Source organism: Apium graveolens, chromosome 7 (assembly GCF_009905375.1).
Source record: "Apium graveolens cultivar Ventura chromosome 7, ASM990537v1, whole genome shotgun sequence".
In the NCBI taxonomy this organism is placed as follows: Eukaryota; Viridiplantae; Streptophyta; class Magnoliopsida; order Apiales; family Apiaceae; genus Apium; species Apium graveolens.
This window is the reverse complement of record NC_133653.1, coordinates 270,464,698-270,492,275: the sequence shown is the minus strand read 5'-3', so window position 1 is coordinate 270,492,275 and position 27,578 is coordinate 270,464,698. Positions and strand designations below refer to the sequence as shown.

Here is a 27,578-nt window from a genome sequence, read left to right as displayed (position 1 = left end):
TGATGATATTATCTTTTGAAATCAAGCCATATCCCATAGTATAACCCTTATTGTCATCTCCAAAAGTAATACTTGGGTCAGATCTCTCCTTGAACTCTGTGAGCATGGTAGAATCACCAGTCATGTGTCTTGAACAACCACTATCCAAGTACCATAGATTCTTTCTGTTTCCCTGCACACATTAAAATCAAATCAAGTTGATTTTGATACCCAAGTTTCCTTGGGTCCTGCCTTGTTAGATTTCTTATTCTGTTTCTTAGGTTTGATCTCATTTGACTTGGGGATATCAGATTCATCCTTAGTCATTTGAGTTGGACCTTTGAAACCATTCATTACAACAAAATTATCATGCATATTTTGATTAACAGGAAATGGCATGCTATTAGTAAACATGTTATTCCAGTAGGGCATGCTAAATGGCATTTGAGGCATACTAAATGCAGCATAATAAAGATTAGGTGCAAATGGCATATTAGCAAATTGTGCTTTCATATTCTGTGTAGACATAACATTCATAGGCATAGAAGGCATGGCATTCATGTTGGCAAAAGGAGGTGGCACATATATGAAAGTAGGCATGGTAGTTTTGCAATTAACAGACAGATGATTTACACTACCACACTTAACACAGATTTTTCTTGGAGCATACTTATCAGGTGGGTAGTTGTTATGCTTGTTAATTCCTACTTTACCATTTCTATTGTTTTTCCTTTTAGCCTCTGTTTTAACCTCAATCTTTTCTAGTCTGTCATTCAATTGCTTGATAAACAGATGACAAACATTCACTCTCTTTTCCTTCTTCACTTGACTAGATTCTCATGTAATGAAGTTTTTGGAAACTGATCCATATTTTTCATTTAACTTGGCAAGTTTGGCTTTACTCACAGGTTTGCTCACAACCGACGGATGAGGATTTATATCACTCGACGGATAATCTTTTTGATTATCCGACGGATGACTCTCATCACCTGTCGAGTCCACATCTGTTAGCAATCCTTCAACCAAATTGGATTCCAGCTTCTCCTTATTCTTCTTCCAGGCTGCATCACAAAAGGACTCAATACCTTGAACTTTAATGATTTGAGCATGAACATCTCTAGATGTTTTCCATGCCTTAATCACCTTATGTTCTCGTTCAAGCTACTTCTTCAAGATCTCTTCTCTCTTCAAGGACTCAGTTAATTCATCCTTAGCAATTTTACACTCAATTCTCAATTTTTCAAATTCAATGAACTGAGATTCTAGCACATTATTCCTCTCACTTAAAAACAAATTGTTTTCTTTGATTTTAGTATTTTCCTTAGTAAGAGACTTAAGTGTAACACGCAAGTGATATAATTCTGTAGACATATCATTTATTACATCATTACACTCAGCTTTAGATAAATGTGCAAGATTAGTGGTGATTACCTGATTACTTGAAGAACTTATCTCTGTTTCATCACACTTGGCCATTAGGTCTAGATTGACATAGCTGACATCCTCATCCTCATTCAGACCATCTACTGCCTAGTCATTTTCTTGTGTAATGAAAGCCCTTTCCTTTTGTTTGAGCAACTCAAAATATTTCTATTTATAATCCACCGGCTCAAACTTCTTCTTGCTGGAATCTGACTTTCTACACTCACTGGCAAAGTGCCCTGCCAAGCCACATTTGAAACATTTGAATTTTGATTTATCCACCATGTTTCTATTTGGCTTAGCTGCTCCAAAGTTCTTCTTGAACTTGAGCTTGGCAAATCTTCTGGAAAGAAATGCTAGATGTTCATCAATATCTTCCATGTCATCTTGGCTCAAAGAATCTTCATTTTCTGCTACCAGCTCCTTGCCCTTGTTTTCACAGACCTTTGAAGTAGACTCAACAACTTCTATCTTCACTTCTTTCTCTTTCTCTAACTCAGCAACCAGTGCAATGGACCCTCCTTTCTTTCTCCCTTTCTCCATTCTTTCATCTTGCTCTATTTCAAGCTCATAAGTCTTTAGAATACCATACAGACTCTCTAGTGTAAACTCCTTGTATTCTTGTGAGTTTCTCAAGGAGACTGTCATTGGTTTCCATTCTTTTGGTAAGGATCTCAGAATTTTGAGATTAGAATCTTTGGTTTGGTAGACTCTTCCATGCAGCTTTAGAGCATTTAGTAGTTTTTGAAATCTACTAAAGATATCAGTAAGAGATTCACCTTCTTCAAAGTGGAAATGCTCATATTGCTGAATTAGTAGCTACATCTTGTTTTCTCTAACTTGTTCAGTGCCATCACAGATGATCTGTATTGTATCCCAAACGTCCTTGGCAGTTTTGCAATTGATGATGTTGCCAAACATGTCACCATCAACTCCATTAAATAGAATATTCATGGCTTTCTTATCCTTCCCGACTTGTTCAATATCAGGATCTGACCATTCATGCCTTGGCTTGGAAACTGATGGCTCATTTCCAGTTGCAGTTCACATTGGTACATGAGGGCCTCTCTCTATGCAATCTACATAGGCCTCATCTTGAGAAAGTAAATGAAGATGCATCTTTACCTTCCAGTGATGGTAATTATCTTTGTCCAGAAAAGGTATCTTGACTTCAACGTCCTTCTTGTTCATCTTGCTGTTTGTTGTGATCTTTAAACTCTTTGTTCTTCAAGAGCCTGGTCTCATACCAATTATTAGTCCCTAACAATGCAACAACAATTACAGAAGGGGGGTTGAATGGAGTTCTTGAACCTTTTTCAGAAATATAAAATGTTCTAACTTAAGATATATATATGACAGTGTTTTGATTTGCAAAATGCGGAATATCAAATTAAATATGAATCAAAACACAAAGTAATAAAAATACAAGCTTTAAAACTTTCGGGTTGATTAGAAAGTATCCACCATATATATATATATATCGAGAGAACTCTGTGAAGCTTGAATAGCTCACAACTACTTACAAAATAAGAACAACTAAACTTACAGAGAAATGCTAAGAATTCAGCTTACAAATGTTTCTCTGAGAATTTACTTGCTTAGTCTTGTTGTTCTAATTGCTACTCTTGGTTTATATATCACCAAGATTACACAGTAATAAAATAAGATAATAAAACAAAACCTATCAAGTCTAATACTATGCTGCTTCATTACTCTATTCCAGCATCTTTGAATATCTTCATAATAGCATGGAAATGGCAATGCTTCTTTGTTCTCAAAAACCCAGTTGAATAGGCTTCCACATTCTTTTTGCATACACTCGACGCATGTGACTGTGTTGTCACTGTCAACAGATATTTGAATTGATTATCCGTCGGGTACATGATCATCCGTCGGGTTGACTTGTTGATCATCTGTCGAGTATCATTGTTGATCATCCGTCGAGTAGCTTTTTGGCACTTGACTTTATTTCATTTATGCAGAATTACAAGACATCATCTATGTACAATTAATCAGCCTATTCTGCATATCTAATTAAAGTCAACATGACTTATATGCTACTACAAAATCTAAGGTGTTTGCATAAATGTGCTTCATGACTTATTATTACATAAGCTACTCACTCGATGGATAACAAATTATCATCCGTCGGGACTATATTGAGTCATCTGTCGGGACTATATTCCTTATCCGTCGAGTGCTACATTTTTCACCAAGTTAAATCTACTAATGTGTTTTGTTAATGAAATCATCAAGTTCACAACATATTCACAACAATACCATAATTAGTACCAACTAGCATAATAACATGTGCGAGGCGCGGGTCATTTTTTAGAATTTTTTTATGCATCATGCAATTATAATGTTCCTAATTGTTTTCTTATTTGTAAATGTTGTACAATGTCTAACGTATATCAAATAAATTGATTATTTATCAATGTGTATTATTTTCATAAAAGAAAATACCAAATTATACAACGTTTCAATATAACTTATTAAGCAATATATATATATATATTCTTGTTTATGTTGTATAATTTGTATTTAATGAATGAATATAAAAAGGGTAGTCAGTGTACGTTTAAAACGAAACGATTATACTTAATCTGTAGAATGCCGTTAATATGTTTACAAATAAAAAGTTAAAAAATAACATTTATGTTGAATACAGAATTAACCAGAATTTTTGAATTTTATTTAAATAAACTATATGTACCGGTCTATATTATTACTGAGTTCACTACTAACTTACAATTAACTTACTCAATTTAAAAAGATAAATAATGCATAATTGAAGTCAGGATGACTTGCAATCATGATATACAATAATGTAAAATTTACACTATTGTTAATATAAAAGTTGATTTTAATGAAAAATGTTAGTTTTTAAAATTCAACGTATGTATGTATGAAAAAATGTTAGTTTTTTATTTACACTACGGTTACCAAAGTAACATTAAGTTATATGTGTGTGTGTCAGCATGTAAATTGTCGTATGTTACGTTTCTGAGTAAATTACGATGGTTTCAATTATTTATATGCTAAATATTTGAATTATGTACATTTTTAATCACTATTAACATTAACATTTAGTGAGATAAATGATTATTTAAATAAAATGCATTTATAATTATTCAAAAATTTAAATTATGTAATAAATAAATTGTAATAATTTATATATGATATTCATATTATCACTGACAAACAATCTATATCTAGTTTTTACGCAACTGAGTATCAATCATGGTTGTAAAATAAAAATAAATTATATATTATAAAGACTTATGATTGATATTCATGATTTTTTTCAAGGATCCGAATGAAAATATATAATTATATCGTTATTTAAACCGTTTTTAAGTTCATTTCATTACTCCTCTAATATTTCTTCATATAATAATTTGATAACATTGTATACTATTTTCCTAAAATTAAATATTTTTCAATTTGATAAATTTTTATAAATATCAGTTGAACTAGTTAATTCATTCAAATTATTGAATAATATATACATATTTTTTAAATAGTATAAAATACATTGAATCAAATGGTACAATATAGTATAAATATAACTTTTATTTGAATAATTCAAAATATAAAAATAATTCAAAATATTTGTAAATATTATCTTGATCAATAAATATTATTTATCTAAAAGAATTCTTTTTAAAAAGTTAGTTTTTTTAAGTGAAAAATAAAAAATAAATCGATTTAATATATCATCGTAGTTTTAAAAAATCTCGTGAGATCTCATTTCAAATTTCAAATATTTTTAAAATCGGGACAAGTCTCAAAAATAATAATGCGCTACTAGTGAAGTTAGTAATTTTGATATAAATAATCAATTGACTTGATCTTATAAACATCTCAAACACATTAATTTATATTAACATAAGATATTAAAAAAGTTCACATTATTGGTAAGATATTCTCGCCGGACTTGTAATTTAAATTTACTAAACGTAAATGTGACGATGTTTTTCGGCCGGGTCATGTAGTCAAATTTCGAGTATTTTTTGAAGAATGGGCCAAGTCTTAATTTCAAATTGGAATTAAATAAAATGATTTGACTTATTATAATTCGAGCTCATCTAAATATATAATACCATCATAGATTATTTATATATAAGCGATTTTATTTTCAATATTTTCTATTAAAAATTATATATGTATATTTTAATTACTTTTTATAATAATAAAATATGTTAAAAATATATGAGATACATTTTCAAACTAAAAAAAGATTAATGAATAAGATGATAATTCATTTATGTACTACATCTAATTTTGTATTAATTCCTTAAAATTAACAGTACGAATATTAAAGTAACTATCTTTTTTTTTGTGAAATTCAAGTAACTATCTTTAAAGTTAAATAAAATATTCATTTAGCACACTTACATATTATGTGTATGATAAAAAGTACATGTGACATTATGGTGTAGTGGTATGAGATTGTAGATATGAATGAAATATCACAAGTTCAATTCCCACAAAACACATTTTTTATATTAAAATTAAAAATAGGGGTAATTTAGTCTTTTTAATGAAATTTTTTAATATCACTAATTATCCCATTGTTCTCCATTATATATAGAAGAGATTACTATCATTCTATCAACAGCGAAAGCAAACACATTAACATTAACAAACATATTCCCAACCAAAAAGCTTCCAAATCAATGCCCAATACTATGCCTGAAAGTCAACACACCTAAATTACATACATTTTATTAACACCACGTACCGATTCCCATCATTTTATTAGTAAAAAAACACATATTATTTACATAAACACATATTATTTTATTGCATACGTATTATTAACACTACGCACCAATCCTCATCATATTATTTTTTAAATTCAACTACATAACTAATTTTCTTAATCAATTTAAATCAGAAAAAAGAGAGCTCGATTAGTTAGATTCTGTTTGGTCAAAAGTGAAATTGAATCCATAATTATACATAAACTTATGAAAACTAAACAAGAAGGAGTCATATAAATAATTAAACTAACATTTATTTACTCTAAACTTAAATAAAAAATGGATCATGTTGGGAAAATGTGATTTATCTAATTAAAATTTTAAAAATAACTCAAAATTCATTGTGTCACAATAGTTATAACATGAATTTTTTAGTAAGAGGTTAATGATTCGATAATGACAATTAATACAAATTTTTATCGCATATATAAACTTAAATCGTGAAATAATATAACATAAAATAAAATAAATAAAAATTATAAATAATTAAGTACAGCCTATGATACGTATGATTTCAATTACTTAATTTTTTTTTGTCTTACAAAAGAGATTTATAGTATTTTATAAATTATAACAATCAATAAAAAAGTTATATTTAATCGTAAAAAAATTATTTAACATTTGACATGATGGTTGAATATATAGTTATATATATAATAAGTCTTCATTTTATCCCAAACTAAAACAAAAATATTAAGAGAAAAGATGAGGAATACATGACTTATCTAATACAATTTTTAAACTAATCTCAAAAGTAATGTAGTACAAGTGGTTGTAACATGAAATTGATTAGATGATATGAATCCTAATGAAAATCAAATTTAACCTTTTTAGTTATAATTATAAAGGGTGGTAGTATTGTAATTTTATAATTTTTAGGGGTAAAATAGTAATTTCACTAATATTAAAATGGTTTTTTTTGCCATTAGTTGTCATTTAATATAATGAAAGAAGTAAAAAGTAGATGAAGAAACTATAGCTTAAATGATTGCTTAACCGATATTTGAATATTGTCCTTCATCTTAAAAAATTCCTATATCTACATAGTTAGAATTATAAAGGATGGTAATTTTGCAATTTTATAATTTTTTAGAGATAAAATAGTAATTTCACAATTATTAAAATGACTGTTTTTGTCCTTAATTGTCATTTAATATGTAGAAGTAGATGAACAAAAGATAATTGAAATGCTTTAGCAACCGACATTTAAATATTGAACTTCATCTCTAGAAATTCCTAAATCTACCATGATTTTACCGGAGAAAACTTATAGAATCCTAAGTTCCGTTTCTTTTCCAGAAAATAACTCATTTTTAAAAAATATTTTTGTAGAAATATTTTTCCTAGAAGATATTTTCTAGGAAAATGTAGCCTAGAAAATATATTTTACAAAAAAAGTTGATTGTCCGAAATATTTCTGAAAAAAAGTTCTTAGAATTTTTATGGGAAAGAATCTTTCGAAAATTCTTATATTTTTAGGAACAAAATTTTCAGAATTTTATATTTTTATATGAAAATATTACAAAAAGTGGTGTAAAAATATTCAGTTTAAAAAATATTTTTCCGTTCTTAAAAGAAAAAGTCATTTTACTGAAAGTAATCACTTTTCTAATTAAAATTTTTTAGTAAAATATTTTTCTCAGAAAATCAAATAAACATTTTCAAAATCCAAACGAGATTGAAAAATCATGAAAAAATAATTTTATGCAAAATATATTCTTATCAAACAAACGCAGACCTAATAGGATAAGGAGAAAAGAACAAGATGTCTATAAATAATTGAAGCATAGCCCAGTTAAAAGGTTTGAATATGAGGTCTCAATGAAATCAATTCGTAAATCTACGATGGTTCTGCCGGAGGAGATGATAGAGGAGATACTGATGAAAATACCAGCAGGGTACGTGTGGGATATAAGGCGCGTTTGCAAGTCATGGAGCGCTCTCATCACGCACCCCCAATTTGCGTCAAAACACTTCGAACGCAACAAAAACAACGCCACCAGCTTCCTCTTGATTGCTTTTTGCCAGCGCTTGCGTCGTAAGTCTCTATCTTTGTTTCGCCTCAATCACCACCCCCACACACTTGTCGATATCAATTCAATTGCCGCTCGGAGACTTGATTATTTTTATTTACGTAATAACTTTCCTGACTTTTTCAAAGAATTGGTTGTTGCGGGTTCAATTAACGGCATTGTCTGTGTTTCCTCGTTCTGTAAATCGATTACTCGTTTCCTCGCTTTATGGAATCCTGCGATTAATCGCTGGAAACCAATTCCCCTTCTCCCCCATAAAAAAATGGATCATGATTATTCGTCGGTTGGTTTAGCTTTTGATTACTTGACTGATGATTACAGGATCATTAGGCTTGTTTCTGTTGTAACCGATGCTGATGAGCCCTCCTCTCGCATTGAGATGTACTCTGTTAACCAGGATTCTTGGTTAGACGCTGCTACCTCTTCTCCCTTTCCGTATTTTACCACCCAACCTAATTGTAGTGTTATTGTCAAGGGTATCCCATACTGGTCGAGGAATTACCAGGATTTTTATTATCCGTATTGTGAATTTCAAAGTAATGTTATTGCCACAGTTGATCCTCACACTGGCTTGTATAAGGAGATTTCGTATCCACAGATTGTCACCAATGAGAACACTACTGTGCATCCTTTTAATTTCATGGATTCACTTGCTGTCCTAATTTATGAGAATTCAAACCCAAAAATGTTTCGTGTTTATGCCCTGGATGAAAAGAGCCATGGTGCTAATTGGATTAATTTATGTACTTCTGCTCCAACTAGTTTGCAAAGTACAAATATGTGCATACTTCGGTGTTTTCAGGATGCCGGTAAGATTATAGTTGTTGGATGGAACTATGATGATCGTAGGCGCTCTTTCTTATATAACCTCCAAACTGATAGCCTTTGCCACACTATTGGAATGGATGCTTTAAGGCCACGCTGGGATGAAACCTATTACCATGTCGAGAGCCTTGTTTGTCTTGATGGAATGGAACCCATCCAGAGGGAGGAGAATATTAATAACAACGAATGCAGTGGTTTATTATGCCTAGGAAGAGATCTTGGACCACTGCTCTAGTCTCAGTTTGAAATTTCTTCTGGTTGGACAGAATTGTTTGGCTTAAGCTGGAGAACTGTTGCAGTGTTGTAATGCTTTGATAATCTATTCAACTTCTTAATTTCAGATTTGTCTTAATGCATTTGTAGTGTTCTATTGCTTTTGCTAATTAATTTAATATTACTTTATCAAAGATGTTCCATTTTATTCTGAATAATAATATGCGTGTGAGCCACCGTTAATCAGTGTCAGGAATAGTAGTGCACTTATATTAAGTAGATTATTGCAGAGAAAATAATCCAAGATGTTGCATTTCATTTCTACCATTACAATAATAATGCACTACTATTCATGAAATTAATTTGTGGCTTAATAACCTTTTGAGCCTTAAGGTTTACACCAATATATCCATTAACCATGTACTTCAAAACCGTACCTTCCTCTGAAGTACTGAAAATGTATCTTTTTACCCTTGGACCGGCTGGTTTACACCGTTTTTTTCCCGGTCCAAGGGTAAAAAGACGTTCTCAGGTTCAAAAAGGAACGATTTTGAACTAGTGGGGCTGATAAGTATATTGGTGCAAACCTTAAGGCTTAAAAGGTCATTAAGCCTTAATTTGTCAGAAATCAGTGGTTCTTGAGGTAGTTTCAATGTATTTTTGTAGTTTTTGTGGTTTTAGAGAAATATACAGGTAGATAGAGCAAAGAAACAGAGAGAAACAGTAGATTAGAGGCAGCAATAGAGGGATAGAGTCGGACTTGTAGAGAGAGATATAATCAGATAGAAACTTGAAGAAGAAGAAGAAGAGAGATATCTAGAGAGAGAAACCCTAGAGAAAGGAGAGAGAGAATTGTGGAACAAGTTCCATTTTTCATATATTTGTAATGCATAATCTCAACTACAAGATGCACAACACTATTTATAGGCTCCAACTCCTGTAACTAACTTCTGGAAAGGAAATGATACTACTACCCTTATTAAAACTACCATTACAATACACTAATACAGTGCAGGACTATTCCTGAAATTCTATTTTAATTTTCAAATAAACGTCATTATATGTATAAATCGGTAGTTATAATTGTAACTATAGTGCATCTTTCATAATTGATCGTAACTGTTGATATTTATGAATTATTACTTCAAGTTCACTACATATTTAGCTTTGATTTGGATTGTAATACATTGAGGTACTAAACAGTATTTTGCTTTGCTCTGTTATTTGTTTTTCTTTAGCTTTTTTTTTAAATTGTATATTCATGTAGTAGCAAAATGTAATTGGCGATGTAGTTTAGATATTTTGTTGTGATTTATTTTGATATATGCTAGTCGTCGTGTAATTTTCTGTCGTGAATCTGAAATAAACATTTAATTCCCAGGCATATGTTCAATTAATAATATGAATACCGTCTACTCGCGGCTATTGGTTCAACATGTGTTTTATTCAACATTTGAACTGAATTGAGGGTATTCTATACTGTATTTTATTTCTGAAGATACATGTTTAACTTTTAATGTTTATACAAGATACTCTGGGCTATTGGTTATGTGATATTAACCAGAGTCCAAGCAGTGATATGTATATTACAAATTACTATCTTAAATAAGGTTTGTGGTTTCAGTTTCCCACATGTAAGGACTTAGTTCATAATTTAAAAGTATAGCACTGGTCTATTGGAAGCTTATGTTAATTATGCGCGCCACCAGTAGTTGGATCTCTTTAAATTATTTTGATGGACATGTTATTATATGACCTGGATGAGCATCTTTTCTGTCACATGATTTACATTGCTGCTCTGTATCTTTTTACAAGAGTCATTTGTTCATTCTATATCATCCCATGACTTCCTTTTCTCATTTGAATGGAGCAGAAGAAGCTGCCCAACTGAAGCTCCTAAAATTTATGTACAGCGACACCTTATCAGTCACTACTGCCCCTGCTTTGTTTGAGGTACTAGTGGCTGCTAATATATTAGAGGTTACTTCAACTTAAGGCATTCAGCTGTTTGTAGCGATAGTTGCCCATGACACATAACTTTGCATTACTGTATCTAGAGCTTCATTCAAGTGTTCTGATGGCCCAGGCTGCTGTTAATAGATGTTGCTAGGCAGTTTCTGGCTATACAAGACAAAGACATGACTAAGTAAGTTTGGTCTTGGTGTACTTGCAATATTTTATGTTTATGTTATATAATATGTAGCTCATTGTATAAACTTCACGGTCTTTAAAGAAGAGGTAAATGAGCTTTATAGTCATTTAATTATCTGTTCTGAATGCTTTTGTTAAAAATTTGAACAACTACCATGCTAGTTCTTCATATTTTTAAGCTATTACATGATAGTCCAGGTTCCAAGATGAATTCATGAAGTAAAAATTTACCTACTTGATGATGCTCTTAATGCCAGTGCTATTTATGTTGGTTGTGACCATGTAATAACAACTGCTAGGATAGTTTTATATGCTTTCTAGTGATGAGGAACGGAAATAAAGAATTGATTTATATGTTATGAATAAGTTTATATTGTATTTAGTTAGTGTAAAGATACATGATGTATTTCTCTCTTTGTTTAATGGGTGGGGTTAGGAGTTTATTAAATAAGTAATTTATTTATAATAAGGCCCAATTGTTCATGGCTCTTAATGCATTTGGTTTAATACTAAGGTTTTATAGTCTATATAAGTGATGTAATCCCCCACATTTTTATTAACCTTTGATTATACATTTTTCTTGGGATTATATTGATTATTTATTTTCATAATCGTATAATTCATTGCTTATTATCTTATTACCGTTTTTGTTTAATACTTCATTGTTTCATCAAATAGCTGGATTTTCACACCGATGCCATCTCTCTACCACCCCCCTTCCCAATTTCAAACTATCAAATCCCACCAGAAAAGCCACCAGAGCATGGTCATAATAAACCAATCATAACCCTAAATTCCCAAATTTTGAACCCTAATCACATACCCAATCTGATGCGAATACAAACCCTAATGCCCAAATCAGAAATCCTAATTGCATATCAATCCAGCACCACAAATTGCAAATCATCACAACTGGTTGGAGTTTAATCATCAACAAGATGAGAAGACACAGATTGGGGAAGTGAACAAAATTATATCGGCTGACCTTTCAACTGGAGCTTCATTATTAGTTTCTGTTTTGCGAGGCTAGTACTAGACATATTTTTCGTGTATGTATATCTTCTGATTATGTGTTTATAACCTAATAACTCATATGTATTAGATGCCCGGTAATTTAACAGCCCAATCATTACCACAAAACCCAGCCCATCAAAACTCCAACGTTTTGTCACCTGGAAACCCACTGCTATATACATTATTCATAAACTGCAGTTTAGTACTCCGAGATTTTACAGAAAGATTAATCCATTCCGTGAAGTTGTAAAAACTGCACAACAGCCCCTGAACTTTGCAGAATAGTAAGATCAGCCCCTAAACTTCAAAATACTTATTGCTCAGCCCCTAAACTTCAGTGAATTTGCATTTGTTTTATGTTTTAAGACATGTGGCACATTAAACAGCAAATTAAAAATTGTGGAAGATAATATATATTGTCTTGATCGTGAACATGATCTATTACGAAGTCTATGTTTGTCATCGTGACCGTTGGTTACTTCGATATAAACTTATGGTGAAGGAGTTAAATAATCAATATAATAAACTTAAAACAGTGGAAAAGAGGTACGAAATTGAGTTGAGCAAAGAAAGGTGCAAATTTGCAGACAAAAGTTACAGACATCTGAGGTTAAACATCTTGTACATTTGGAAAATGAGAAAATAATCAAAGGGGAAATAGAAGTTCGAGTACGTTGAAGATACATATATGGATAAGCCATTGAATGAGGATGATGTAATAGTGTCAAAATTTTTGAGTTGCATGGAAAATGTTAATTAAGATGTTTCTGATGCAAAACCTCATGTGGAGTAATTTTCAGTTCAAGTCTTCAAGAAAAGGTGGTTTATGATATTATTGAGGTTGAGCACATCGACTTCATTATTCTTCTGGAGTACTTTGCTATCTATCTTCGCTCGCTTGCAATTTTCAGAGTTCTTTGCAATTCAAACATTTTTTCAAAAGAAGAGCATGAAGTTCATCTAGGTTCCATATCATCATTGTGTGATTTTTGACTTTTACAAAATTTATAGCCAAGTTTTTTTTTGGGTAAATGAGGTCTCAGCCTAGTAAAATATATTAAAAGGAGAAAGAATATACAAAGGGAAGTCCTTTAGAGTTTAACTCTTGAAACATATCTTCAAGAGAAAAACAATAAGGAAAAAGAAAACTAAAAACATTACAAAGCCTAACAAAAACCAAAACCAAGGCCCAACAAACTAAGATCAAACTAAAAAAGCCCTGCCAATAAAAGTCCAATGAACCAGCCCCAAAGGACCAAAAGAACAAGGGATCATCTTTCCAATTGATACAAAACAAAGTCACAGTCCAAATCTGCAGCCCAACAAAAGAGCAGCCCTTAATCAGGACAACAACCAATCCTGCAAAAACCAGTCAGCTCGAACCTTAGCTTGCATAAAGACAATAACTTCCAGAAAATTTTTCCTGCTCCTCCAAGCTTGTAACACTCTGCACCCCAGCAAAAACCAAAGCAGCACTAGCAACAGACAAACCCAGCCAGAAATGTTCCCTTTATCGCAGATTAAAATCTCTGAAAAATCCTGACCAAAAAGATCACCTGACAAAAACCGAAATCCAAGCAGCAATCCAGCTTGAGGGAAGTCGCAGACACCTCCTGAACTGCAGGAGAGCACAGACGTAAAGAATGTCACCATCTCACCAAAAAACACCCAGACCAGAAATCGACCTTGATGCAGAATAATGACATCAATCTGTAACACTCCACCAACCCTACTACCTACCTCCTCTAACCTCAACGCCACCCTAAAACCACAACCCTTACCCAGATTCCCACTCGCACCCAACACCACCTCATGACCTGTTCTGCAAATGCACTCGCACACAGACCCATACCAGCAAATTTTACAGAACCAAATACTCCTATTACACCTAAAAGTCAGCACCCCAGCCCCTGAACCCATCTCGAAAATACTAGACCCAACCCAGAAAACCCAGCACCTACCCCTGCGACATTCACCAAAACCAACCCAAGAACTCCCCTCACAAAAACCCCGAGCTAGAAAAACCCCAACCCAGAAAAACTCACACACACACTCACACTCACACACACACTCACACACATATCCACACACACACCCCCACACCACACACACACCCCATTACACGAACCCGAACACAGCAGCATAACAACTTCTGATCTCAGCAGACCATAGAGGCCTATCAAAATTACTATTCCTCGAATAATAAACAACCCCACCCATAAGAACCAACTAACTACGACAAGCTTGCCAGACATCAAATTTCCAGCCCCTAAATCTGACAAAAAAACTCTGACCACTTCTAAAAGGCCACCTCAAAATTATAACACCCTTCCTTAAATTACTAAGAAAGATATTTTCAAATAAAATCACCCTCCTCAGACCAACACAATAATGCATCAAGTCACATCCTGAAAAAACAGCACTCAAAAATATCCCCTGCTCTAAACTTTCCCACAAAGAAAAGCACCTCTCCATTAATTAAGTTTGGATTGAAGGTTGCTCTAAATTAATATCCCACCTCAAAAGCTCCAAACGAACCCTTGAGTTATTAATCACAGTGATGCCTTCGAGTTTTTTCCTCACATCATCTACCACAACACCTATAATCTGCCATCTCTGTTTCCGCTTGCTCTGAAAAATTCTCCTATTCCTCTCCTGCCACAAATGGAACACCGTCGCTGCTAGAACCAATTTATTAATTAGCACTTTAATCGATTTACCTGTCCAACACACTGCTGCATCCTTAATGAAATTCTCCCACCTCCCTTGGAACTGCAGAAGATATCCTCTCCTTTGAAACTCCTCTAAAACCCCACGACAAAAATCACATTCAAAGAATAAGTGACTAATAGAGTCTGGAGGCCCATCACAAAAACTACAAGCCAAATTCCCATGTCATTGCCAACTCTGGAGTCTATCCTGAGTAAGAAATTTTCCCCTGACCGCTAACCAAAGCGTAAAACAATGTTTAGGAATACTCTTCTGAAACCAAATCAAATTCCACCATATAACTTTATTTGCACGCTCCCTTAGATCCTCCCAAGCTTGATGCACAGAAAATTGAGTCTCTTTCCCAGAACGAGCAAGCCAGACTCCTCGATCGGGCCCTGTGAAATTATTGGAGACACCATATTCAATTGAGGAATAAGAAGAACAAGATCAGGAGGCCACACCACCCGACCATCATTCACAAAATCAGCAGGCTTCGCCCTTATACTCAACCCCATTTCTACAATATCCCTCCTACTACAGAAAGAAGCCAGAGGCTTGTCCAGGGCCCAAATATCAAACCAGACATTAATATTGAGGCCATTTCCCACAAACGATCTAATAAAAGGCCTGATCTCTTCCCTCAACTCCAAAATATTCTTCCAACTCCAAGACGAGTCCCAAGCTTCCCTTATATCCCAAAAGCTTCTATTACGGATTCGAAATTCATGCACCCACTTAACCCAGAACGAGCATTTATGAGAGACGATGCTCCAAATATGGTAAGACATCAAAGCCTTATTCCAGCAGCGAAGAGATTTTAACCCCAACCCACCCTATAATTTCGGCACACAAACATCTTTCCAGGCCACTTTGGTTTTACCTCTCGAAGCACCCTTTCCTCCCCAAATAAAAGATCTGATCATTTTTTTCAATCTGCTTCGTAACCATAATCGGCAAAATAAAGATAGATCCCCAATAAACTTGCAAAGATAACAAAACAGAAGTGGCTAGTTGCAATCTTCCCGCATAATTCAGCCACTTGTTTTCCCACAAATCAATTTTATCTCGGACTTTTTGAATCAAGGGCTTACAATCCTTCACCCATAATCTAGTAGATATTAACGGCACTCCCAAGTATCGAAGAGGCAGGGAACCCACAAAAAATTCCAAAATATCACAAACAAGCAACTTAGCATCCTGAGTCACATTACCAAAGAAAATGTAACTTTTGGATTTATTCGGCCACAAACGGGAACAACTCCCAAATTCATCCAAAGATTCCTTCAGAATCTGAATAGAATAGGGATCAGCGTCACTAAACAAGAACAAATCATCCGCAAAGGACAAATGGGTAATACCCAGTTTAGCACACTTCAGATGATATTTAAAGACTCATTCCTCCGAAATCCTCCTCCTTAACATCAAAAAGAACACCTGCATAACCAGAGTAAAAAGATGAGGGGAAAGCGGATCTCCTTGCTTTAAACCTTTCTCACCTCTAAAGAACCCATTCATCTGGCCATTCAAAATTACAGAGTAAGAAGGCGTAGAAATGCACTCCTTAATCCAGCCTATCATTCTATCCGGAAACCCAAACAACCTCAACGCATCAATCAAAAACTTCCAAGATACACTATCATACGCTTTCTTAATATCAACTTTAATCGCACATCTAGGAGAACCCACCTGCCTATGATAGTTTTTCATAATTTCCTGAGTAAGCAGAATATTATCACTAATTCTACGGCCCAGGATAAATGCATTTTGAGGATCGTCTACCAAGTCAGCCAAACACCCTTTGATCCGATTAGCAATAATTTTAGAGATGCACTTATATATAACATTACAAAGCGCAATAGGCCTATATTCACCCACCACCATAGGATGATCAGTCTTGGGAATCAACGCAATCAGAGTTGCATTAACCTCCTTCAATAATTTACCTGTGCGAAAAAACTCAAGAACAACACCACACACATCATCCCCAATTAATGGCCAAGCTTTCTTATAGAACAACGCAGAATACCCATCTTGCCCCGAAGCTTTATCATCCCCCATAGCAAAAATAACCCCCTTAATTTCCTCAACCTGGACCTCCCTAATCATATCAGCCGCCACACCAGCATCCACTCTATCAGAAAAATCCTCCAAGCCAGCAAATTTATCACAACAATCCCTCTTCCCCAAAAGCCTCTTATAAAAATTAACAAAGTGAGCCATCATCTCCTCCCCCTTAAACACAAAACCACTATCATCCACAATTTTTATCACAGATTTTTTTAGTCTCCTAGCCTGAAGACTTTTATGAAAAAATTTAGTGTTTAGATGTCCCACTTTCAACCAATGAACTTTAGCCTTTTGTTTCAACAGCCGTTCCTCCTCAAGTCTATTGGCTCTATACTCTCGAGATATGGTAGCCTCAGCCCCCCTCAAATCACCATCATCCGGATTTTTGTCTAACTTGATCTGAATATCCATCAAACGGGCTTTTAAAGTTTCACTTCTAGCAGCGAGATCCCCATGCCTCCAAGACTCCTCTTTAAATACTCGCTTAAGTCTGTGCATTTTCTGAGTTACTTGGAACATTTTAATACCACCAATTTCCTTGGACCAAATACCTGAAACAAGCTCCAAAAAATTATCACGGAAAGCCAGGAAATTATTGAATTTAAATGAGCCCTTGTGCTTCAACTTAGGCTGCATCAAATCCAAAATAGCAGGGCTATGGTCACTAACTCCCCTGGGCAAAAAATTAACCGAAACACCTGATTTATTAGGACTATAACATGTTCTCCCCAACCTCGACTTAAGGACTATAACATGCTCAATCCATTTAGTCAGCGGATCAACTATATTATCCTGATTTCCTATGAACTCTATAGCAATAATCCTATCAGACACAAGACCCCTTATAGACTTTAGTCTAACCTGGATGTGTCTCTTTGTTTTAGCATTATACTTTACACTTCTGACTTTGTCGATAGTTGTACGGCTATCACAATGAACAGAAATGGCAGGAAGCGACTTGCTTACTACAGGTAACATACTCATGAGTCCATGTAACCATTCAGTCTCCGTCCCCGTGGCATCAAGTGCACACAACTCAGCCTCAAAAGTAGACCGAATAATCAAAGTCTGTCTAGAAGACTTTCAGGACACTGCTCCACCCGCAAGGGTAAACACATATCCAGTCACTCCATTGGAACCAGATTTCTTAGCTATCCAACTTGCATCACTGTACCCCTCGAGTACCCCCGGAAATCTCCGGTAATGCAAGCCAAGGGAAATAGTTCCCTTCAGATATCTAAGAACTCTATCCAGTGCCTCCTAATGAGTCTTGTTTGGACAGCTTGTATATCTAGCCAACTTAGACACAGAATAAGAAATATCTGGCCTAGTCACATTAGCAAGATATTGTAAACTCCCAATAATCTAAGAATACCTTAACTGAGACACAGGAACTCCTGAACTATTCTTGACTAAGGCAACTTTTGAATCATATGGTGTACTAGCGATTCTACAATTTGAATAACCATACTTCTTAAGTATAGATTTCTCTATATAATGAGACTGTGACAAAGTTATTCCATCAGTTGACTGAGTCAACTTGATCCCAAGAATCACACTAGCTTCACCCATATCCTTCATCTCAAAGTGCATCTTCAAGAAACTCTTTGTCTCGTTAATAATCTGAATATTGGTTCCAAACAATAAGATATCATCTACATACAAGCACACGATCACACAATCATTACCTCTAACCTTATAGTAGACACACTTGTCACTTTCATTAACTAAAAAATTCGAAGTCTAAAACAGTTTCATCAAACTTTTTATGTCAGTCTATAGGTGCTTGTTTAAGGCCATAGATGGACTTGACTAGTCTACATACTTTCCTCTCATTACCAGAAGCAACAAATCCCTCAGGCTGATCCATATAAATCTCTTCTTCAAGGTCATCATGAAGAAAAGCTGTCTTTACATACATTTGATGGATGATAAGACAATGTATAGAAGCCAATGCAATAAACATTCTGATTGTTGTCATTCGGGCAACTGGACAATATGTATCAAAATAATCAATGCCTTCCCTTTGCCTAAAGCCCTTAGCAACTAGCCTAGCCTTGTACTTATTTATTGAGCCATCAGGGTTTAGCTTCCTCTTGAAGATCCATTTACATCCAATAGTAGAACACCCTGGAGGGAGATCAACTAACTCCCATGTTCCGTTTGAAACAATTGAGTCAATTTCACTCTTTACAGCGCCTTTCCAATGCCTTGACTCCGAAGAATCCTTGGCTTGACGGAAAGTTAAAGGCTCATCCTCGACATTGTAAGTGATAAAGTCACTTCCAAAGTCCTTGACTACCTTTGCACGCTTACTCCTTCTAGGTTCCTCTACTTTGTTAGGAGTAGAGCTACTACCAGGATCCACCCCCATATTTGTCATCTTTTCCACATGATCAGGAATAGAACTTGATGTGTGAGTGGGATCATCCTCAGAACTACCCAAAGATATACCAGTCTTCATTGGGAATACTTCCTCAAAGAAAGTTGCATCACAAAACTCAACTATCGTATTCGCCACAATACCATCTATGTCAGATTTTAATACTAAAAATCTCATAGCAGTTGTGGTTTCAAGATAGCCCAGAAAGATACAATCAACAGTTTTCAGACCCAGTTTCTTTCTCTTGTGTTCAGGGAAAAGCACCTTAGCAAGGCACCCCCACACACGAAGATAACTCAAACTTGTCCTACGCTTTCTCCATAATTCATATGGTGTCTTGTCCATATGTTTCAGAGGGACTCTATTCAGAATATGGCAAGCCGTATTCAGAGCCTCTCCCCACATGTACTTAGGCGACCCAGAATTAATTAGCATACTGTTAATCATGTCTTTAAAAGTTCTGTTCTTTGGTTCTGCCACCCATTAGACTCAAGTGTGTATGGTAGAGTAACCTCATGAACTATACCATTGTTTGCGCAAAATTCATTAAACAAGGTACTCGTATACTCACCACCTCTATCAGACCTCAAACGTTTAAGTACTTTGCCAATTTGTGTTTCAGCTTCATCTGATGAATAAACATCGAACAAGGTGTTCTCCAAGGATGCCAAAATTAGCTGCCCTAGCCACCCCATCCTTCTCAGCCCATAAAGCATAAACCTTAAAAGATTCAGCTTTCTCTTGATCCAACAATAGACCCTTAAAAGATCATACTGTACCACTAACAATAGACCCTTAACCGTTAACTAGAGCTTCGTCTTTTTCTGCCAAAGAGAAAAAGAAGCTCCACCACTAAATTTATTAGGCATACCCGATAAATCAATTGGATGGGGAAAACGATACGTGGTCCAGTCAATGGTAGTAGTACCACCAGAACCAAAACCAGTCTCAACAATTTTAGGAATATCAGCAGTTTCGTTAACCATCTTGCTAATTAATATATAACACAGATAATCTCTTCAAGATTGTTGGGTATAATTCTAACTACACAGCAACAATGGGCAGTTATATATATAATAACAAGAAACATGGCAAATAACCAACTAACGAAATAAAACACGAAGGCAATAACAAACTATAAAGACTGTAATTGACAAAGAAAGTAAAGAAAACTTATCTCTTATCGCTTTCCAAATTCTGATAAGAAGAAGAACACAACAGCTGAGTCGCCAAACCCTTCAAGAGGACTTGACTGTTCTTGAAGAGATTATTGCCCCCCACTTAAGCTGTGATGGAATGCAGCAATATCGCTTCCAGGATAAAACAGCAACAGATCAATCTGGCCACAGAACCAACAATGATCAACGGCGACTCGCATCTCAGTTTGCCCAAAAAACCTATGCAACTCATATATGTTTGCGAGGTAGGCACCGAGACTTGTGTCATTTTTATCTCAAGTGTACCTCTCAATATATAGGCATCTCAAGTTACTCTTCTTCTATTTTACTCGATGTGGTACACCAAGTAACAAAACAGAAAAAGTAAACAAAATGGGTTTTCCTTATTATTTATATTATATCCAGATTACTTAATATTAATATTATAAAATATATTCAGAGTATGATTAAAATAATCCTTACTCAATATATTTTATATTAATAATTAAATAATCAATATAAATAATTAAACTTGTAATAGAAAAGAAAAATATAAGAATTCCCACTAGTTTAGGCCACACAAACATTCCACTTATGCTAGTAGTTGTAAACAACAGTATGCTATATAAACTCAATATCTTTCTTTTACAATATCAATGTGGGACAAAATCTCCATAACCCATTTCAAACAAGCAACTTTGTCACAATATATTCATGGATTCCACTAAGAAAATGTCTTAGATCCAAATATGAAAGTTTAAGCCCTCATGTCAAGGAACAACCTTCAAGTGTTAGTTTCAGGAAATAATATCAAGAACATATATAAAATATGCCTCAAACTTTCCATTTTCTAACATATTATAGATTTTAACCCAGAGCGGAATGTGTTTAGGCACATCCTTTGACAAAGCAATTTGCGGATACCATCTCTGTAAAATCAGAGGCTTACCTTCAACCATACAAACTCCGTCCTCCAAAATAGCCAACAGATCCTGCTCATTCGAAAACTTAAAAAAGAAGAATCCGTCGTCATTCATGATCACATCTATTAAGCCTCTCCTAGTCCATTTTCTTTTTGCATTGTACTGCATAACATGGAAAGCCACACGTTTCTCAAAAAAATATTCTACCAGACACTTCTCCCAAGCTTTCCTCCCCTGGACGTCAACTTGCAAAGGCGGTTTTATGACCACTTTTCCACCAACGAATTCAGGGCAGTTGTATTAAAAGCTAATCCTTTTCTCTTCCTCTTTTTTCCTCAGAATTTCAGACCACAACTTAGCAGACCCAGCTGTATACGAAATTCCACATAGTCATATGATTCAGGATCCCAGGGTTTAAGATTTTCTTTAGGGCTTTCAGGTTTTAAGATTTAAAAATTATATATATTATGGCGAAACAGTGTCAAGATTACCGAGTTTTTAATCTAACAAAACAATATTACCAAATCTCGGCTGGGTTGATTATTTTTAACGTTTTTATTACCCAGACATCATATGCATATTACATACTCGATACCCCACAGCAAATGCATCGTTTTAACCAGGCCTGAAATTTTTTTACCTTATCCATGGCACATCCACCCGTACATATATTGATTCTCAGGATGTGCTCCACTCCAATCCTTACTGCACTAGTATAACCTTCATAGGTGTGAGTGAAGTATCAAGTTCGAATTGGGGAAAAAGTGATAGGGCTATAGTTTTGGAATGTATATATGTGGATATCCCGACCATTTATGCATATCCAGCAATATCCAAGATCCAATTGCGTTTCTGTATGAAGAAATAAAGTAATACCCAGAATCAGTATGCGTATTATGGTATTGTAGTGTATGATTCCCCATCTGAAAATGCGTATTATTAGTTACCTAACATGGAATCCGTATTCAATCTTAAATTTTAACCATCAACCCCAACAATCGTTATTCTTATGACAATTATATAGAAATTGTTATATATCTCCTTCACCCCATTATGGCTTCAAAACTTAGTATTTATAGATTTAGGGATTCCTGTTTAGCTTTAGGCATTTTAGGTTTAGAGTTTAAGATTTAAGTTTACAATGTGTCAAAAAAATCTTATTATCTTTTAAATATTATGCATCTTATTTTAAAAATTCTAAAAGAGATGCCACAAATCTTATATGAAATTTTAGAGTCTAATAGATTGCACAAGTTTTGGGCAAAATTGGTCACTTTATAAACCTATGCAATATGCACAATCCGACTCTCATTTCTAAGTCATTGAAGTTTTTGAGGCGGGAGACTATTTACTTTTGGAAGAAAGCGGTAAACATTTTAGCAAAACGTGATGATGTGCCAATATAAAAATGTTTTTAAGCTTGTAGGCAGATTAAAATGCTTTTTCATTGTTTGTGATCTTTATGCTCATGATTGAGGTCCAAAATGTGAATTATTCATCTTTGTGACATTTATTCATCTTTATGCACTTTGTTTTTTTTTTCTTTTGTTTTTTAAGATGATGGTGATGTGCAACATTGAGTTTTTATTATGACCAAGTTGCTAGGATTGTGTTCTAATGCAGAATTTCATTTCCTTTTTGTTTTTGCCCCCACCATTTACCCGCTGAGTTATGTGCTAATATTCTGGTCAGAAGAATTGTAGAGTTGTGGAAGAGGGGCTGTGGAGGAGCACCACCTAGTTCAAGCTTTTTTCAATATTTTATATGTCGGGTTGTAATATCTGACAATATGAAACCATTTAACACATTTTTTTGGGTTCTATTGTCAGTTGTCATCTTGAGATAACAAATATCTATATTTTTGCCTTTCGAACTTTTTGACATGATAATATTTTTTAGTCCTCCAGAAATTGTTAGATAGTTAATGATAAGAACATAATAGGTTATGTCAGTGCTATATATGAAAATATTGTCAAAAAGACTGACATGACCTTGTATGACCATTACTCCTTGGAACGTGGCTGGGGCGTTGGGTGAGCCTAAAAGGTGTAACAACGAATTTATAGTGCCCAACTGTCTTTTAAATGTCATTATGTGTACAACATGCTCATCGACTAAGATTTAGTGGTATCTGCTTTGGACTTCCAGCTTGCTAAACACACAGCTTCTATGTAATTCGTCAATCATTTCTTCAGTGAGCAAAGTGGGAAATCTAATTTTTATTTTAATGTCGTTTGGAGCCCTGTAATTTAATTCACCTAGATATCCATGTGTTGTCTCGTTTCTTGACGAGGGCAGGAGAGGCATATGGGTATTGGCTATGCTGGATTACTGATGTCGAGCATTTCTCGGACCATATTCTCAATTTCCAGGCGTCAGAAATATGGGCATTTGTAGGGGTCATATGTGCATGCCTTCTTCCCTCCATTATGGGTAAAAGGTGATCTTCCTTAGTAAGCAGGTTAGGATTTAGGGGCGTGGAAACTGTCTTGTACGCATCGATCACCTGCCGAACAGAAGAGGGAACATGATGAGAGAGTTGTTGAGCCTCTACTGCTGTTAATTGCACCAGGAAACACACTTGTTCCTTTTGTGGCTTGATGACTTCTTATCTATGACTACTTGAAAGCAGGAGAAGTGCAGCTGGCTTGTCACAATTGCAGCTTGTCACCCTGCCAATGAATTGATCACTCATGTTTCCTGAAGTCTGATGCTAACTGGGTTTACTTGAGTCAACCATTGGATACCAGGTACAGCTTCAAAACTCCCAACGAAATCACGTAGAAGGCGGAGTTAAAGGTCGTAGTTTAAGTTCTCCAATTTAACTCCACATTGAGTGTTGGTGCCATTCGCTAGCTGTATGTTCATTTTTTACTGGCTTGTGATTTGAGTTGTAGCTGTTTGACAAGGGACTGAGAGAGAAAATTGTGAGTAGACTGGTATCATGAAGGAGTTGAATACTCTTTGTTTTGAACCTTCTACTTTGAATCTACGAAAGCCTTGCGTTCCATTAAGTGCATGAAGAGAAACTTGTTAATCTTCTGGTTCTTATGCAGGAGTGAGCTGCTCCTGTTTTGTTTCGGCTTCGGCTCGTTGTCTTCTTCCTGATCTCCCACCACGAGATAACGTCGGGGTCGGGTACACTTGTGCCCCGGGAAGTAAACCTTGTGACAGTTATAATAGATGGACGTCGTGCTACGCTAGTGCTAGGCCCAGTATTCTTATGATTATCTTTGTCTGTGTTGCCTTTATTCGTATTATAACCGACATTACTCGTACCCCTCAGGCTCCTACCATGGTAAGGTGCCGAGGATTGAGGTTTGACTGTTCCTTTAATGCAATTCTCAATCATCTTGAAAAAGAGCTTTGGTTCCCCGGACAACGGCTTCCTACAGAGAACACCTGTAGATGTATAACGCTAGCTGGATGTCGGACAGCCTGCTAAAAAAACTGGAGAGGTGGAACTTATCAATTGATTGTATCTATACCAGTATACAAGATTGTGAAGATATAATAAGAACGATACAACTTCAGAAGATAGTTCAGCTTTATTATGGTATCAAAGCTTAAAGCTCAACAAGCACCTATCGATCCTGTTTCCTGTTCCATTCTTTATTCTTAGCCAATCTATAACTTTCAATCCACCCAGAACTTATTGCCATTTAATTACAACATGATAACCTCATCAAACCCAGATAACTTCATCTTCATGGATGTTCCTAACAATTCTCTGGTTCAAATCAATCCTACAGCTCAACTACCCATAAAGCTATCTGGAAGCACAAAATTCACAATACAGAAAGCTCAGTTCAAATTACTTTTTTTCAGACATGCTCTGTTAGGCCATCTTGATGGCTGGTCCTCAGTACCATATAAGAGTATCTCAGTTTTTTATATAAGAGTATCTCAGTTTTTTAACAGTCATTCTACATATATTGAAATTTTCCCTTCTAAATTTTGTGTGAAGGATAATGCAGGATTGTATCATGAGTTGCCTTCCTAGTCATCTTCTTCACTACCTCAGGCACATCTTCCTACCCGTCAACTTTCTATAAACCACTACAGATCTGTAGCTATTTCCACGTCATCTCCCGCTAATTTCTTCCCTCTCCCGGCTGATTTTTTTTCCCTCCCGCCACTTAATTATCTTTGTGTATCGCCCATCTTTGTTATTTATTTGCTATCAAATTAGGGTTCTTTTTTCTTATTATTCGAAGTTGTGAAAGCCAGTTATCTTTCTTGCTTGTTTTTTCTTATACAATCTGACGGAAAAGGTATGAAAACTTGATTGCAATTTCTTCCCCTATGATGAGTGTTCATATGTATGTATATATGATTTTGTCGATCTATTAGAGTCACAGGCAAAATTACCCCCTCTTTTTTGTGTTTATATTGTGCTTGGTTGGAATAAGATTGAACTACTCTTTTTTCATTATATAAATTGTGATTTGATTGGGTCCTTCAACTTTTATTTCACATGTTCATATGTATGAATATGCAATTAGATTAATTACTTTCATTTGTGACCATGATAGATATTGGTGGTAGTGATAATTTTGATGAAAGTAGGATTAAGTTTGGTTGTGATTTAGTGATAGTAGTGACCAGAAGCTTACTCTTTATTCTTGCACTAAATCATTTTGGTTGTTTACTGTATGTATTCCTTAGCTTGCTTGAGTTTGAAATTAAAAACTCTGCTATGCTCATATGCATAAACCGGTACCATTTTTGTTCGTATAAATGATTTACTCATCTAATATTTTTTTGAATTGTACTAGTTAATTGGATATCGAAATTTGTTATCCTTTATCAGCTATTAGTGATAACAAAGGCTCCTCTCACTGAGTAGTGATATGTTTTGCAGGCTACATATCCATCATAATTAAAAATGGCTCACACTTTTACTTCCCTGCTCAATGATGGCGTATACAGTGAAGCTGATGACGTTTTTTACTCCCAACCACCCCCTTCATCCCAGGAGCGCAGCCAACAAGCACCAAGCAAGCAAAAAAAAGGTCGATCAACGAACTTTCTAATCGAAGAGGATATGTTACTATTATCCGGTAGGCTAAATGTTAGCATGGACCCGGTTCAAGGCAACAATCAGACACAAAGTACTTACTGGAATAGAATTTGGGGCTATTACCATGAACACAAAAATTTTGAAAGTGATCGAACGCCAACTTCGTTGTGTAATAGATGGTCCGCAATTAATAACTCTGTGAGCAAGTTTATTGGGTTCTATAATCAAATCACCGGAAAAAATCAAAGTGGTGTTACCGAGCAGGATGTGCAACTGCAATACTTTTTTCTTACAAGTTTCTCTTTATTTTCACTAAAATTATTAATCACTGCATGATTTGTCACATTTTCATTTGAAGGTTAACATTTCTATCATAACTTTTGCATTGCTTATTTTGTAACTATTAGTTTATTAAAAGAAATTAGAGTAGACTATTTAAAAAATGTAATGATGAATAGATAGCTATCCCGGACTATTAAAGATTGTGATTACCATAAATTTTTGAAGTCCTTTGTCAATCTCGTACTGGCTTGCCGTTAAGTCACCTACACAAGCTCAACTTTGTTTATGTTTCTCATGTGCTGGGCTCTCTTGTAGGCTCTGCAGGGCCATTAACTAATACTCCCTCAGTCCCATTTTATATGAACCACTTTCCTTTTTTGGACGTCCCAAAAAGAATGAACCTTTCTTTTATAACATTCATTAAGATTACTACAACCACACATTCATATACTACACTTTTTTAATATCCACTATCTCCCTTTTCTGTGGTTGAAATTGAAGTCAAACATTGATTTATTAAAAAGCGTGTAATCTTGACCGGCTCATTCAAAATGGGACGGAGGGAGTAAGAGTTTTTTACCAACTGTGTGCTCTTATGATATTAGTAGTTGTTTAACACCGATAT

General features: G+C 34.8%; 1 protein-coding gene across 9 annotated transcripts; it reads left to right on the top strand.

Moving 5' to 3' along the window:
* Positions 1–7,926: 7,926 nt before the first annotated feature.
* LOC141671350 (uncharacterized) lies at positions 7,927–27,033 on the top strand. 9 transcript variants are annotated; one of them, XR_012555102.1, is made up of 4 exons: positions 7,927–8,208; positions 11,115–11,194; positions 11,328–11,387; positions 26,513–27,033. XR_012555102.1 is itself a non-coding variant. In XM_074477557.1 (2 exons), exons 1-2 carry the CDS (start codon positions 8,102–8,104, stop codon positions 9,261–9,263), a joined length of 846 nt encoding a protein of 281 aa, XP_074333658.1. In that variant the 5' UTR covers positions 7,927–8,101; the 3' UTR covers positions 9,264–9,435. The 9 variants fall into 9 exon arrangements, 1 of the variants encoding a protein (XP_074333658.1); XR_012555099.1 differs by having other exon boundaries at positions 11,299–11,387; XR_012555101.1 differs by lacking the exon at positions 26,513–27,033 and adding an exon at positions 12,071–12,720.
* The last annotated feature ends 545 nt before the right edge of the window (positions 27,034–27,578 follow it).

Excerpts from the sequence above, each read along its gene's own strand:
- LOC141671350 (XM_074477557.1), top strand. The coding sequence starts at position 8,102 with ATGGAGCGCTCTCATCACGCACCCCCAATTTGCGTCAAAACACTTCGA. Across the intron at positions 8,209-8,524 it reads TTTTTGCCAGCGCTTGCGTC|GATCATTAGGCTTGTTTCTG; the intron begins GTAAGTCTCTAT and ends TGATGATTACAG.